We start from the raw sequence: 12,873 nt of genomic DNA, 5'->3' as shown, positions 1-12,873 counted from the left end.
GGTGGTGATCGCTCTGGGTGCATGAAATATACAGGGAGGGGATCCTTTATTCATCTAGTCTACGACCTGCATTCTGTATCAAAACATTTCAATATTTCATCAAGATGCCATTTTTAGCCTCACTACTCGAGAGGGGAGTAAGATGGGTGTGCTGTGCACATATGTGTGCAAACACAGTCTATCAGACGTGCACATGCACGTACGTACACACACAAACGTGCCAATACACACACACTGGGCATAAACTAGTATTATCTGAAAATGTTCTCCCTTCCTAGCCCCAAAATTCCCTGCACTTTTCAACAGATTGAATAGGAACGCAATTTATTTTGCGGTGGCTGATTTGAAAGCGTGTTCCTGGTACACATGTGTTCTCTGTTATGCCCGAAGGAAGCTGCTGACACCTCGGCGAGACATCATTTCCATATCAAACCCTTGACATATACTGAATCTATCCTGACAGATAATACTCTCTCAGTGGCTCTTAGTGGAAAGATGAAGATCATTGCTTGGATCAAATGAAGTGAGGGCATTTGGGTTCAAAAGAGAAAGGAAAACTACTGTTTCGAATGCAGAAGGCAGGGGTGATAAGAGACAAACACCTGCGGTATATAGTTCCTGATTGAAACAGTCATTGATATCACTCTGGGCTCTACAAAAGAGAGACCTATCACCTAGCATTTCTGTATCTAGGCGATTCCGTACAGATAATTCTTGACATTTTTCTTGACATTTATTTTGAATATTGATAAGCATAATCAGTTCTAAACATGTCTAAGTTTAAAAAAAAAGTGTTGCAGTCAACTGAGCTTTCATTTGGCATGTCAAGCTATTTGTCTATTTCTAGTGAATTTGAAAATATCTTAACTATAGTAAGGATACGATGTAATTCAACAATTAAATCAAATCACTTTATTCACAATGTTTCTGCTGCTTTAAAAAAGGTACGAAACAATATACCTAAAAGTAAGTTAAAAAAAAGAAAAAGAATCTGCACTGCATAAGGTCCTTACTGTCGCCTGCGGAGAATTCCTGGGAGTCAAGTATCCCAGATTCCTGGAGTGACCTAATGCAGGAGTCCACCAGCTCCAAGCCGGTCGTCAGTTCTTCCTCAATGTCCTTCTGTCCGTCTGTGGAGACACAGAAATGAATAGAGAAGCAGGATTAGTGTTCAGTTACCTTAAAAAGAGGCAATAGTTTACTACAGACACACTCTGCCTGCCAGGTGGTAGTGACCATGCTGGATAAGCAAAAAGCTCTTGACTAAACACTGAAATGTGTCTCTGCCATGCCGTACCTTCTCCTTGACTATCTGTTTGTCCTTACCTACAGTAACTGACATACTTGTCCTCTGTCTAGTGCCATCAGTACGGCAAACAGTGCCAAGGGGTTAAAGCCTTACACAAGAGGTTTAAGATCAGGATTAATCTCTCATCTAAGGCTGAGGCTACTGGCAGCAGACACTTAGTCCTCTACCCTATTAGAGTCATGATGATGATTACTGTTGTTTTAACTCAGGGATAATTCTGTTTGTGCAACATTTTTATAATCTCATCCAAAACATCAGTGGAACTTCCCCAGAGTCGGTGACTAAGGAGAAGCAGGAGCAGCAGAATTCTGAACATGACTTGCAGTCAGTCATAAATCTTTGACCACCGCCGCTTCAATGATCAAATCCTAGACTACCTGTGTTTGATACTTTAGAAGACAAAGGTGTGTTCTGTCGTTCATACTTTGCTCTAAACCCATCAATATAGTCTCAACTAGATGTGCACATTTTGACACCGGACTGACAAGACAGAACAGCAACAAAGCTGTGTCTATCTGACAAATGATGACAACTGTCCACACCTAGGAGCTAGGCATGGTCCACTCCACTCTACTCACAAGATACACCTATCATTTCAAAGTTTGCAACTCAACTGAGGTTGTCGCGTGCTCTGTGACATAACACAGAACTACATGCATGGGATGTAAAATGTACCTACCTTGGTTATTCCAGCGAAACTTCTCATCCGCTGAACTGAAAGAAAGGAAACAGCGCATGGTCAGAATAGAAAAACAGCAAACCATCTTCCTCTGCCGTAGCATCTTAATGGCCCAGCCTTGAGCATTACCTGGTGACTGGGACATTTTCATAAAAATAAAAAAAATCTCCATGAATTCAGTACACGTCCACATGAACTCACAGTAACTGTAATATATGTGTACATCGCAATGAGAATTCCCTGTTAGAGACAGAGAGGGAGGATAAGGTTTGGGTGAGATGCCGCTACAGTAACACTTGGCTCTGTCCCCAGTCTGTATGTCCGTGTGGCATCACTAGGTTACAGTGCCGTAGAGCAGAGATTACTGGGAGTGGGGCTGACTGTAGGGATCCCTTCCTCCTTTAGAATGGTCAACATGGTGTATTCTGTCAGAGTAGCCCAGCCAGCCAGTGCAGCACTAAGTGTGAACGGGGTCTCCCTCCAGGGGGGAGGGGAGTGGGGTACACAACACGTGGTCTTGGGAGGAGAAGCTTTCAAAGCCGCCACTGCCCCCGCTCTCCTCTCCCCCATTGCCGACCACCCCTTCCTATTCCTCTTTTCCCCACAGATGCAATAAAATGCACATTAATTACTTAAAAATCATACAATGTGAATTTCTGGATTTTAGTTTTAGATTCCGTCTGTCGCAGTTGAAGTGTACCTATGATAAAAATGACAGACCTCTACATGCTTTGTAAGTAGGAAAACCTGCAAAATCGGCAGTGCATCAAATACTTGTTCTCCTTACTGTATGTAAGAATGCTGTTCATTGACTATAGCTCAGCATTCAACACCATAGTACCCTCCAAGCTCATCATTAAGCTAGGGGGTCCTGGGTCTGAACCTTGCCCTGTGCAACTGGGTCCTAGACTTCCTGTAGGTGGTGAAAGTAGGAAACAACACCTAAACTTCGCTGATCCTCAACACAGGGGCCCCACAAGGGTGCGTGCTCAGCCACATCCTGTACTCACTGTTCACCCATGACTGCGTGGCCACGCACTTCTCCCACTCAATCATCAAGTTTTGCAGACGACACAACAGTAGTACGCCTGATTACCAACAGTGACGAGACAGCCTACAGGGAGGATGTAAGGGCCCTGGCGGAGTGGTGCCAGGAAGATAACCTCTTCCTCAATGTTGGAAAAACGAAGGAGCTGATTGTGAACTTCAGGAAACAGCAGAGGGAGCACGCCCCTATCCACATTGACGAGACCGCAGTGTGGAGAAGGTGGAAAGCTTCAAGTTCTTCGGCGTGCACATCAATGACAATCTGAAATGGTCAACCCACACAGACAGTGTGGTGAAGAAGGCACAACAGCACCTCTTCAATCTCAGGAGGCTGAAGACATTCGGCTTGGCCCCTAAGACCCTCACAAACTTTTACAGATGCACAATTGAAAGCATCCTGTCGGGCTGTATCGACGCCTGGTACGGGAACTGCACCACCTGCAACCGCAGGGCTCTCCAGAGGGTGGTGCGGTCTGCCCAACGCATCACCGAGGGCAAACTGCCTGCTCTCCAGGACACATACAGCACACGATGTCACAGGAAGGTCAAAAAGATCCTCAAGGACATCAACCACCTGAGCCACGGCCTCCTAATATTTATATATTTCTTAGTTCCATTATTTTGCTTTTAGATTTGTGTGTATTGTTGTGAATTGTTAGATACTACTGCACTGCTGGAGCTAGGAACACAAGCATTTCACTAAATCTGCAATAACATCTGTAAAATATGTGAATGTAACCAATAACATTTGATTTGATATGCACAGAGTGCTTCTTCAGCAACCCAGCAAGTGTCGAGACCCCTAGAGAGTGTAGTTCTTCCTGATGTCGTATTACCTCTAGGTGTTGATGCAGTCAGCCCAGCCAGTAATACACTTGTGTCCCCCATGGACTGGCTTGTACATAAAACATCCTCCATTCAGGCTGCAAAGTCAGTTTCCTCCTAAACTCTATTTAATAGCTTGTCGGTGGGAAGAAAACAAGAAAATATGCGTACTGTCTTAATAAAGCACAATTTTCAGCCACCATGCTAGGGTGGCTAATGCTATGTCCTGATGTTGCGGTACGCCTTCAGCAAAGGGTAAACAGACTCACGCGGTATGCAACATCCAAAAATGGGGGCGGAAAATGTGTTTTTTATAAGATGCAAAGTTTTCGAATGATCAAATGAACCACTACATTAATGTTCAAAATGTTCTATCAAGTCTGCCCAAAGGTGCCGAATTGGTCAATTGATACATTGTCAAGTACATAACCGTAGAGAACATACAAAAATGATATGGTCATAAAAAAATATATGTTTACACACTGCCAGAAATGTCATAAATGATGGATAATTAGCTTCCCTACAGAAAAGACACTAAACTTCTCACCTCTAGATGGGGGGGGGGGGGCAGACAGCAGGGGTTCAAACTGTAGAACCCAGTTCCTACATTTGTATATAAAAATTGATTTTATCAAACAAAACTATGCTACATTTTATCTCTGGGACCCACAGGATGACAAATCAGAGCAAGATTACTGCATGTAAGTACATTATTTACCTTCAGAGGAGAACGTATCAAACCAGTTGCCATGATAAAAGTTTTTTTTTTTGTGCATTCTCGTCAAACAATAGCATGGTATTTTTCCACTGTAATAGCTCCTGAAAATTTGACAGTGCAGTTAGATTAACAAGAATTTCAACTTTCTGCCCACATAAGACATGTCTATGTCCTGGAAATGTTCTTGTTACTTACAACGTCATAATAATCACATTAGCACACGTTAGCTCAACTGTCCCGAAGAGGGGGAGGACACCGATCCCGTAGAGGTTAAGGAGGAAACTGACACCTTTGCAGACAGAATTTAGTATGTTTTATGTATGAGCCGGTCTGTGGGGGAAACGAGTGTATTACTGTCTGAATACATTAAAGTATGACGTAAGATGACAAACAACATAAAAGGAATAATAGTGCCACCCTGCGGCCGGTTGGGGTTCCAGCCAGCAGCCTTAATCATTTACATAGGCCAGTATGTTGATGTAGTCGCTAAACCGGGGCCGTCATATGGAGCAGGTTGGCATTTATTGGGATGGCTGATAATATGCTTAAAGGTAATGATTAAAATATTCCACCCTGAAACCATATAATTGCATGAAATTTATTAGAATCATAAAACTATAATCTGATGATTTGTGTAGTTTTAGTCAGAATTAGAACAAGGACCTTTTGTTCCTTTTTAGTGTGTAAGCAGGGTGCAAATGTGAAACAAATGAAAAGAGGAGCTATCAACAGACAAGTTGTACCACTGTGTTCCTTCCAGAACATTCTGTCTCCAAGCGTGGAAGGGAGAAACCTTTAGGCTTGCTGAAAATTATGAAACATGTTGCAGATTAAAGAAACAATGTATCTGTGTAGTGGAAAAACACTGACTGTCTGAGCAAGGCGTAGCTTAAGATTTGAACTTGTTTGTGTGTGTTATAAAGACTGTGTTTGCATTTTTGATTTTAGAACGTTCTCGTAAATTAACTGTACTAACCTTTTGCATAAGTTAAGTCTTTGCCTAATTATTATTAAACCCATGGTTTTACAAACCTCAGGGATTGGTCAAAGCTATTGATTGTTAGTTATTATCATTGTGATTGAACATTCTCCTGACAATGACTCATGTACAGGAGGCAGCTCTGCAGGGTAGTCACTAACTAGCACAGCCACAAAATCTGATTTTAAACCTAACCGTAACACTAACCACACTACTAACCTTATGCCTAATCCTAACCTTAAATTAAGACCAAAAAGCACATTTTTGTTTTCATGCATAGATAGACAATTTTGACTTTGCCACTGGCCCATCTAGTGGAAATTGCTCGGCTCTGCCTCCAGAACAAGATTCATCCCAATAAATGTCAACCTGCTCACATATGGACTATTATGTCAGATAACCACACTGGGATCAATGGGAGATTATCTCTGATCTGGAGCACACAAACAAAAATCATAATAACTATGGATTTACTGGAAATGGGAGCTTGAGATGGGTATCGAGCTCTGCTGCTCCGTCCCTTAATCAATGTGAGAATATCAGAGCGATGGCCAGCCCGGCGCTTGCTGCCTCAGAGCTCAGACGCCACTGTTATCACCAGACTAAATGGTCATTCACCGGCCCTTTGGCCAAGTAGAAGCTGCTATATCATCCCATTGATTTCTCCTCTGCAGAGTGTGAGAGGATTCATATTGTGAGGCTGTCTCTGTTTACATTGGGGTGACGAATTGCCGGAGAACACAAATGCCATATGTTAATAGGGGCTCTGCATCGGCCGCGAGTGCTCATTCATCACCCGCACTTTATTGAACTATACACACACACAGAATCGCACCGAAACAGGGCAGGGGAGGAAGAGAGGAACTTGAGTGGCCTTTCACAGAGACACTCTGCTTGTCTGAAAGGATGGATGATAATAACCAGTACCTCCCATCTCACTCCTGTGTTTCCCACAAATGTTGGAACTTCATGTTGGTTACCATGGCATACCTGCAGGCCTACATCTCAGTCTGCAAGCTCTAAAACTACTAGGCTATAGAGAGACATGACTCGACAGAAATAGAAACTGTAACAACCCACATTCATCCCCGATATGTTGCATCTAACATTCTTTATTCCACAATCTTTCTAAGCTCTGCGTGCAAACGGCAGGCTAAAGCCTACCTTTAAATAGCTAATTGAACTTTAGCTCAGAACTGTTTCTCATATTGATTTACTACTACACAATCAATCCAGTCTGGCTGGATAATTAACTATAAAAGAGAGCGTAATTGATAGTGTGATTAACTGGTGCTGCAGCTGCAGGTCACTGTCTATATTCTAACAGTTTCTCACCGTTAATCACACTACTTTTATGGAGATGTGCTGGATATTGAGAGAGAATCAAGGGCCTGGTTACATTCCCATGATGAGATCGTTAATATCAACCCTCTCTCATATAATTATGTTGGTGGTAATTAAGAAAATATACATACGGTAAATAAGCTATTATTATAGTATCAAAGTGTAGAGCAAAGTGTGTGTGTGTGTGAATTGGAATGTTAGTGCTGAGAGAAGCACTGTAAACTGAGGACAGGAAGAGGAAGGTTGAGTTCAGTGTTAGAGCAGTTAAAGATAGAACTGTAACGAACGGCTTGTAAATCCGGAGGTTATGCAGCGTGGCAGCAGGGCAGCCGAACAGTCTCCTGTTTCAACATCCCTGCTCTGTAGGCCCAGGTATTTGACTTTTATTTGAACAGGGAGTCACCATTGAGACAAAGGTCTCTTTTGCAAGGAAGCGCCAATGGAGCCCTGCTACTGCACTCCTCTACTCCAAATAGCCTGCTTTCTCTACAACTCCCTCCCGCCCCCTCATTGAATATACAGTACAGTGAATGAACGTTGAACAACATTTCCCCAGTACAAACTCTCTCTCCCACAACATGCATGTGGAGGAATGCATTGCATTCACATCATGCATGGCATGAGAGCTCATCCGAAGCTTTCCTATTTTTTTCTGTGCAAATACTGTACAGATGAAAGCATCAATATTTCAATGTGCCTCGTGTGACATTTGGATAACGCAACTTACACTCCTCCAATGCAGATCTTGATCAATCATTCATTCAAATGGGTCTGAGGAAAGAGTAGTATTCCCATTCCTAACCCCTGCTCCCTTATGATGTGTGAGAGGCTGTGACAGTGTAGAGAATATGCACGGAGCAATCCATTGTTCTCTACAGATGAATGTGAAAGGAGAAACCAGAGGAGACCAGAAGGGATCACGGCCTGAGCAGGCCAAACACTGCTAGGGTTCACAGTGGCAGGCCTACACAGAGGCCAGAGGAGGACGCCCTAATATGCAATAGAGGAGCTGCTCACTGACTGGAGAGTGGAGAGATGACAAATCTAGTAGAAAGTAGACTCCACTCTATTCTATAAAAAGGCATAGCACCTGTCTGACGACCTTGTTAGACTGTAGGATAGAGTGGGAGACTACTTTGTCATAGTAACATCTAATGGTGGCAGTGGGCATGGAGTTCAACATGATGTGATTAGATATAAATAGCAGAGTACCATAGCTAAACACCTATTGTGTTTAACTAAATTGTTAGGATATCTATTTCTGCAGGTTGGCCGCCCCTCTCATTTGAACAGAGAGTATGTTGCCAACAGTGAGAGTGAGACTAAAAGAGGGTTTTTAAGATACTTGAGAGAGGGGTATGGTTTTACCTCATCACTTACATCCTTCCCACTCAGTGTAGTATCCACTCAGTGGGCGCTACGCTGCACTGGTGGTGTCAGTGGTATGATGAGAGGGATTCCATGAGATGGTACAAATGAGTACATCCCAAAGGCAGTCATTCACTAAAAGAGCTGAGACACCCCCAGAATCCATTACAAGAGAGAGAGAGAGAGAGAGAGAGAGAGAGAGAGAGAGAGAGAGAGAGAGAGAGAGAGAGAGAGAGAGAGAGAGAGAGAGAGAGAGAGAGAGAGAGAGAGAGAAAGAGAGAGAGAGAGAGAGAGAGAAAGAAACAGAGAATGGCTTAGCCACAGTGAATAAAGCCAGAGATAGTGGATAGAAATCCGGTCATTTTATCTGGTCAATAAACACATTTGGAATCCAATTATAATGTGTTTCTTTTTTTCCCTCATCTTGGATAATATATTTTATCAGGACTGGGCACAATGGGGACTTTATCCCTAGTGTGCACTAGTGCATTGAAATAATAGATTGAAAAACACTAGAGTGAGAAGCAGGGGTCTGTGACTGTGAGAAGAGGTAAACAGCCCTGATGGAAAAGAATTCTCCCTCATTTAAATCCCAGGAGAAACAGATCAACTGGGGGAAGTCTGCTGAGTCAAGGAAGTGGGAAGCTTCCTTATGGTGAAGGTTCGCCAGGCAGTTCCTGTGAGGAAGGAAGGAAGGAAAGAAAGAAGCCAGGCATGTCCTTGGATCGCCATGGTGACTCTTAATTACTTGTTACCTGCGCAAATAGAACACTCTTACTACATCCCAAATAGCACCCTATTCCCTAAGTAATGCACTACTTTTGACAGGGTAGTGCACTATATAAGGAACAATGTGCCATTTAGGATGCAAACACTCTCTCCGAATAGGTGCTCAATGCTGTATTTCAACACAATCTGGAACCAACAAAACAGTCTTTCCCACTGGCTTCGGATATAGGTAGTTTTCAATAAAACGTCAAAATACGTTCGATTTGACTGCTGGGGGGACAAGGAGACCCCCAACTCCGCTAAAACATTTGACAACTACGTGCCGTTTTCAAGGGGTTGCTAAATAAATGTTACAACTATTTTGTTTTAATATCATCACCGTTTGAGGTTAGTCAGAACTACACATTACCGATTATTCCACATTTAACTCATTATAGTTGTACAGCAAGTAACTGCATGGTTTTCTTGATAAATAAACATCAACTGATCATGTTATTTCAAATACGTGAAGGTAGCCTATCCATTTGGCATGTGACTAGCTAAGCAAACATGATTTAGCTTACTTCATCAGAGATTAGGCTTTTGGAAAGAGCTTGACATCGATAAATCCTCGTCCTGGTAAAGTTGTCAGCCAGACTACTGTCATCACCACTATAGATGGCAAGAAAATCAAACAATATTTTTTATATAGTCATCTAGTTTATCCCTTGAAAGTTTGCTTGTTAACTAGCCATATTGACTTGATCTGTTATGAACTAGCTAGACAATTTGAAGTGGTCCATCAACCAATGTAGCCTATATCATGTCTATCAGCAGCAATCGTAATTAAACACTCTTAAAAACAATGTTGAAAGGGTGATCATGTTAGCTAACTTCACTAAGTAGACCCACATTGGTTGGAGAAAAACATACATTAGGACTACCTACCACTATGTTTAGCCAAGTTTCTACCGGTTGCTTGGAAAGTAAACATTATCAGCTAACAGTACAACGGCAAATGTGCCCTTCTCCTGATTGACAGGCAGAGCCCACAAAAGATGGGAAATGAACCTAAACCATTCATACTTGTCAGGTATAGTTCACTTTTATATCACTCAAATATCCAATTAATGGTAGCCAATATTGAGAGATATCGTGAGGCTACCCTACCTATCTGAAATGACATGACCTACTGATGTTTACGGATCATCAAAAGCATGCATTTACTTGCTGCATAACTGTTGATAGAGCTAAATGTGCACAATTGTTTTGCATGGAATAATCGAAAATGTGTGGGTCTGACTGCACTTCAAGGTGACGATATTACAACTAAATGGTTGCAATGTCTTTAACAATCCCTTGAAAACAGCAGTTGTCAGTGGTTTTAGCGGAGCTGTGGGTCTCCTTGCCGAGGGAACTCCACTCGACCACGCCCATAAATGGGCTAAAACAAACATTCTTTCCCATATTGATCCCCAATGGAACGTCTTCATATTTTTTTAATCATACAGAAATATCTAAACATGTCGAAAAGCTGCTGTGTTGTTCAATGTACATGTAGTCAGATCAGAAATCCGTCCTACGGTTCTCAAACCTCCCACGGGCCTGGGAGAAAAGCCCTGTGGCTTCAGGCTATTCGGTGTGGGAAATGTGGGGATGCAGTGTCCAAGTAGGCTACACGTAGCTACGTGTGTGGGAAACATTTCATCACAGGTAAGACATTCCGTTTGTAACTCCACTCACTACTTAGCTGTACGGTCTGTTTCTTTGTGTTTTTGGTCTTGGCTAGCTTAATGTTCTGGTCTGTAACTAGCAAGCACTCAAGTGGCTGCTAGCATCGTCATGAAAAGGCGCATGAGGTAAGCCCTACAATTGTTTCTAAGTAGTGAGAACGCTAGGGAGCAGGCAATGTTGAAAAGTCATCTTTAGACATGTTGTACTTTTCTTAAATGTCGTTGTTTTGTAATTCACTAAAACAAGCAGACAACAAGAAAATTGTGTTTGAAAAAAGGTCACATTTTGCTGTGAGCCAATGGGGTAACCTAGGTAACCACAGGTTGTTTTCCCCACAGGGTCGTGACGTTCTATCTAATACCGACTGGGTCTATAATAGGTTTTATGAAGCTCATAGTCCAGGATTTACCATGTTGATGGTAACAACCTAGATGCTTCAGTAACCTCGGCCATTGTTCAAAAACACGCAGGTCTATCTTCGGCATTAGACGTTTTTGGATAAAGCATATTGGTGTGCAAAACCTAAGCTTCCTCTGTGGAAGTTTGACTATTTTCTTTCTTCTCCACACTCACTAAAATTGGATTTCTGCAATTGGTCTCCCTTAATTAGTTTGAATAAGTCACATTTCCCTTTGTTAGGGACCTATCTGGGTTCCTGCTGTTTGATTTCACTGTCAGGTTGAGGAGGTTTCTATTATCCAAATGTTAGCACTGAAGACACCTACTGTAACTGTCAGCATGCCCAGGTCCCTCTGGCCAATTAGTTTTGAGACCTGAGAACTCTGCCTATGTGTCTATATTACATACACCAGGCACCGCCATTTATAATTCTCAATAATTATGCTGATTAGAGGCCCTGTATGACAAATACTAGGAGGTCTGACCAAATTGTCTCTGGTGAACCTTTTAAATTGGGGAAATTGAATTCATATCCTGCCAAATTGGACCCACTTTGTTATAATGGTCCAAAAAGAAATGAGACTGAATCAGACGAGAGGAGCCATGTTGGTTCTCACCATGAGATTAGCTCTGTTGCAGGCTCATCCTACTGAGTCACCACCCTTCCACTTGGCTGGCTCTGGGTGTGATAGAGACAGACCACTGGTACCCGGGCAGAGAGGAACAGTCTCTGGCAGACACACAGATGGAGGCTAAGCTGTGAAATGGTTTTGAACTGGAGCTCTTTGCTTCATTAAGAGATCTCTGCCATATTCGTTATCAGTTGTGATGAGCGCAGGCCAGGCTATATTATTGAGTGGCAGATATCCAGAGATATATTTAGGATGGTTCAGTGAGAGAATCAGATCCAAGATGGCAGTGTCTCGACCACACTTTCCATTCTAATTCAGTGCACCCAAACAAACAAAAAAACATATCAAATTTGCAGTTTCAAATGTGAAATAGCTGTTTTCACATTCATTTAAATATCACGTGTAACCATATTTTCACATGTATTAAATTTAGACTTCACATGTAAACACCATCTTTACACATGTGAGGAGATTTTTTATTTTTTATCACCTCGTGAATTACAGTTTCACATGTGAAATGTGAGGTTTTACATTATTAATAACTTTCACGTGATAATCTCCCTTTCATGTGGAATTGTAAGTTCATATGGGAAAAACAATCACCCAATCCAACACCTTCTCTTTCTGTCTTATGTTTGTCCGGTCCAGCTGGCCTGTCAAACTGACTGTTCTAGTCTCAGGGTTAAGTGTAATGTTCCGCTGGAAGCTGGATCTAGAGTATTTCAGTCGGTAAGGCCAGGCTCAAGTCAGAGTTAAGATCAGATTTATTAAGCCAGAGCCTTGACCATCAGCTTGGAAGCTTTTATCACTGCTTAGGCACAACGGATTGGCCGGCGAATCATTGTGCCCTGTCTTCCTATACTGTACAGGGAAGGCAGTTAGTATGAGTCATTCAGTTGCCCAGACACCCTTAATAAGCTTAATATTCTTTACAATCAGACAGGGTCTGTCTGAGGCACTCCAGGGTACACAGCAGACGGGGGAGGGAAGAGGGGGAGCAAGGAGGGAGGTTTAAAAGGCTTATTACACCAGGCGTCCATTCCATTGCCTTCAAGTGCAAGAAGTCTTTAACCTTGTCACTTGTTTAGATCAATAAGGAAGACCTTACGGATGGTACCGGATGCTGTCATT

General features: G+C 42.4%; 1 protein-coding gene across 2 annotated transcripts in view; it reads right to left on the bottom strand.

Moving 5' to 3' along the window:
• LOC109872260 (catenin delta-2-like) overlaps positions 1-12,873 on the bottom strand; it is a 101,393-nt gene that overhangs the window by 54,268 nt on the left and 34,252 nt on the right. For both annotated transcript variants that reach the window (XM_031806940.1, XM_020463438.2), the window contains 2 exons: positions 1,989-2,023; positions 1,014-1,130 (listed from right to left, as the gene is read on the bottom strand). In XM_031806940.1, coding sequence (XP_031662800.1) covers positions 1,014-1,130; positions 1,989-2,023 — 152 coding nt within the window. The remainder of the gene's footprint in view (positions 1-1,013; positions 1,131-1,988; positions 2,024-12,873) is intronic.

Source organism: Oncorhynchus kisutch, linkage group LG27 (genome assembly GCF_002021735.2).
Source record: "Oncorhynchus kisutch isolate 150728-3 linkage group LG27, Okis_V2, whole genome shotgun sequence".
Taxonomy (NCBI): domain Eukaryota; kingdom Metazoa; phylum Chordata; class Actinopteri; order Salmoniformes; family Salmonidae; genus Oncorhynchus; species Oncorhynchus kisutch.
This window is presented reverse-complemented; position numbering and strand designations above follow the sequence as displayed.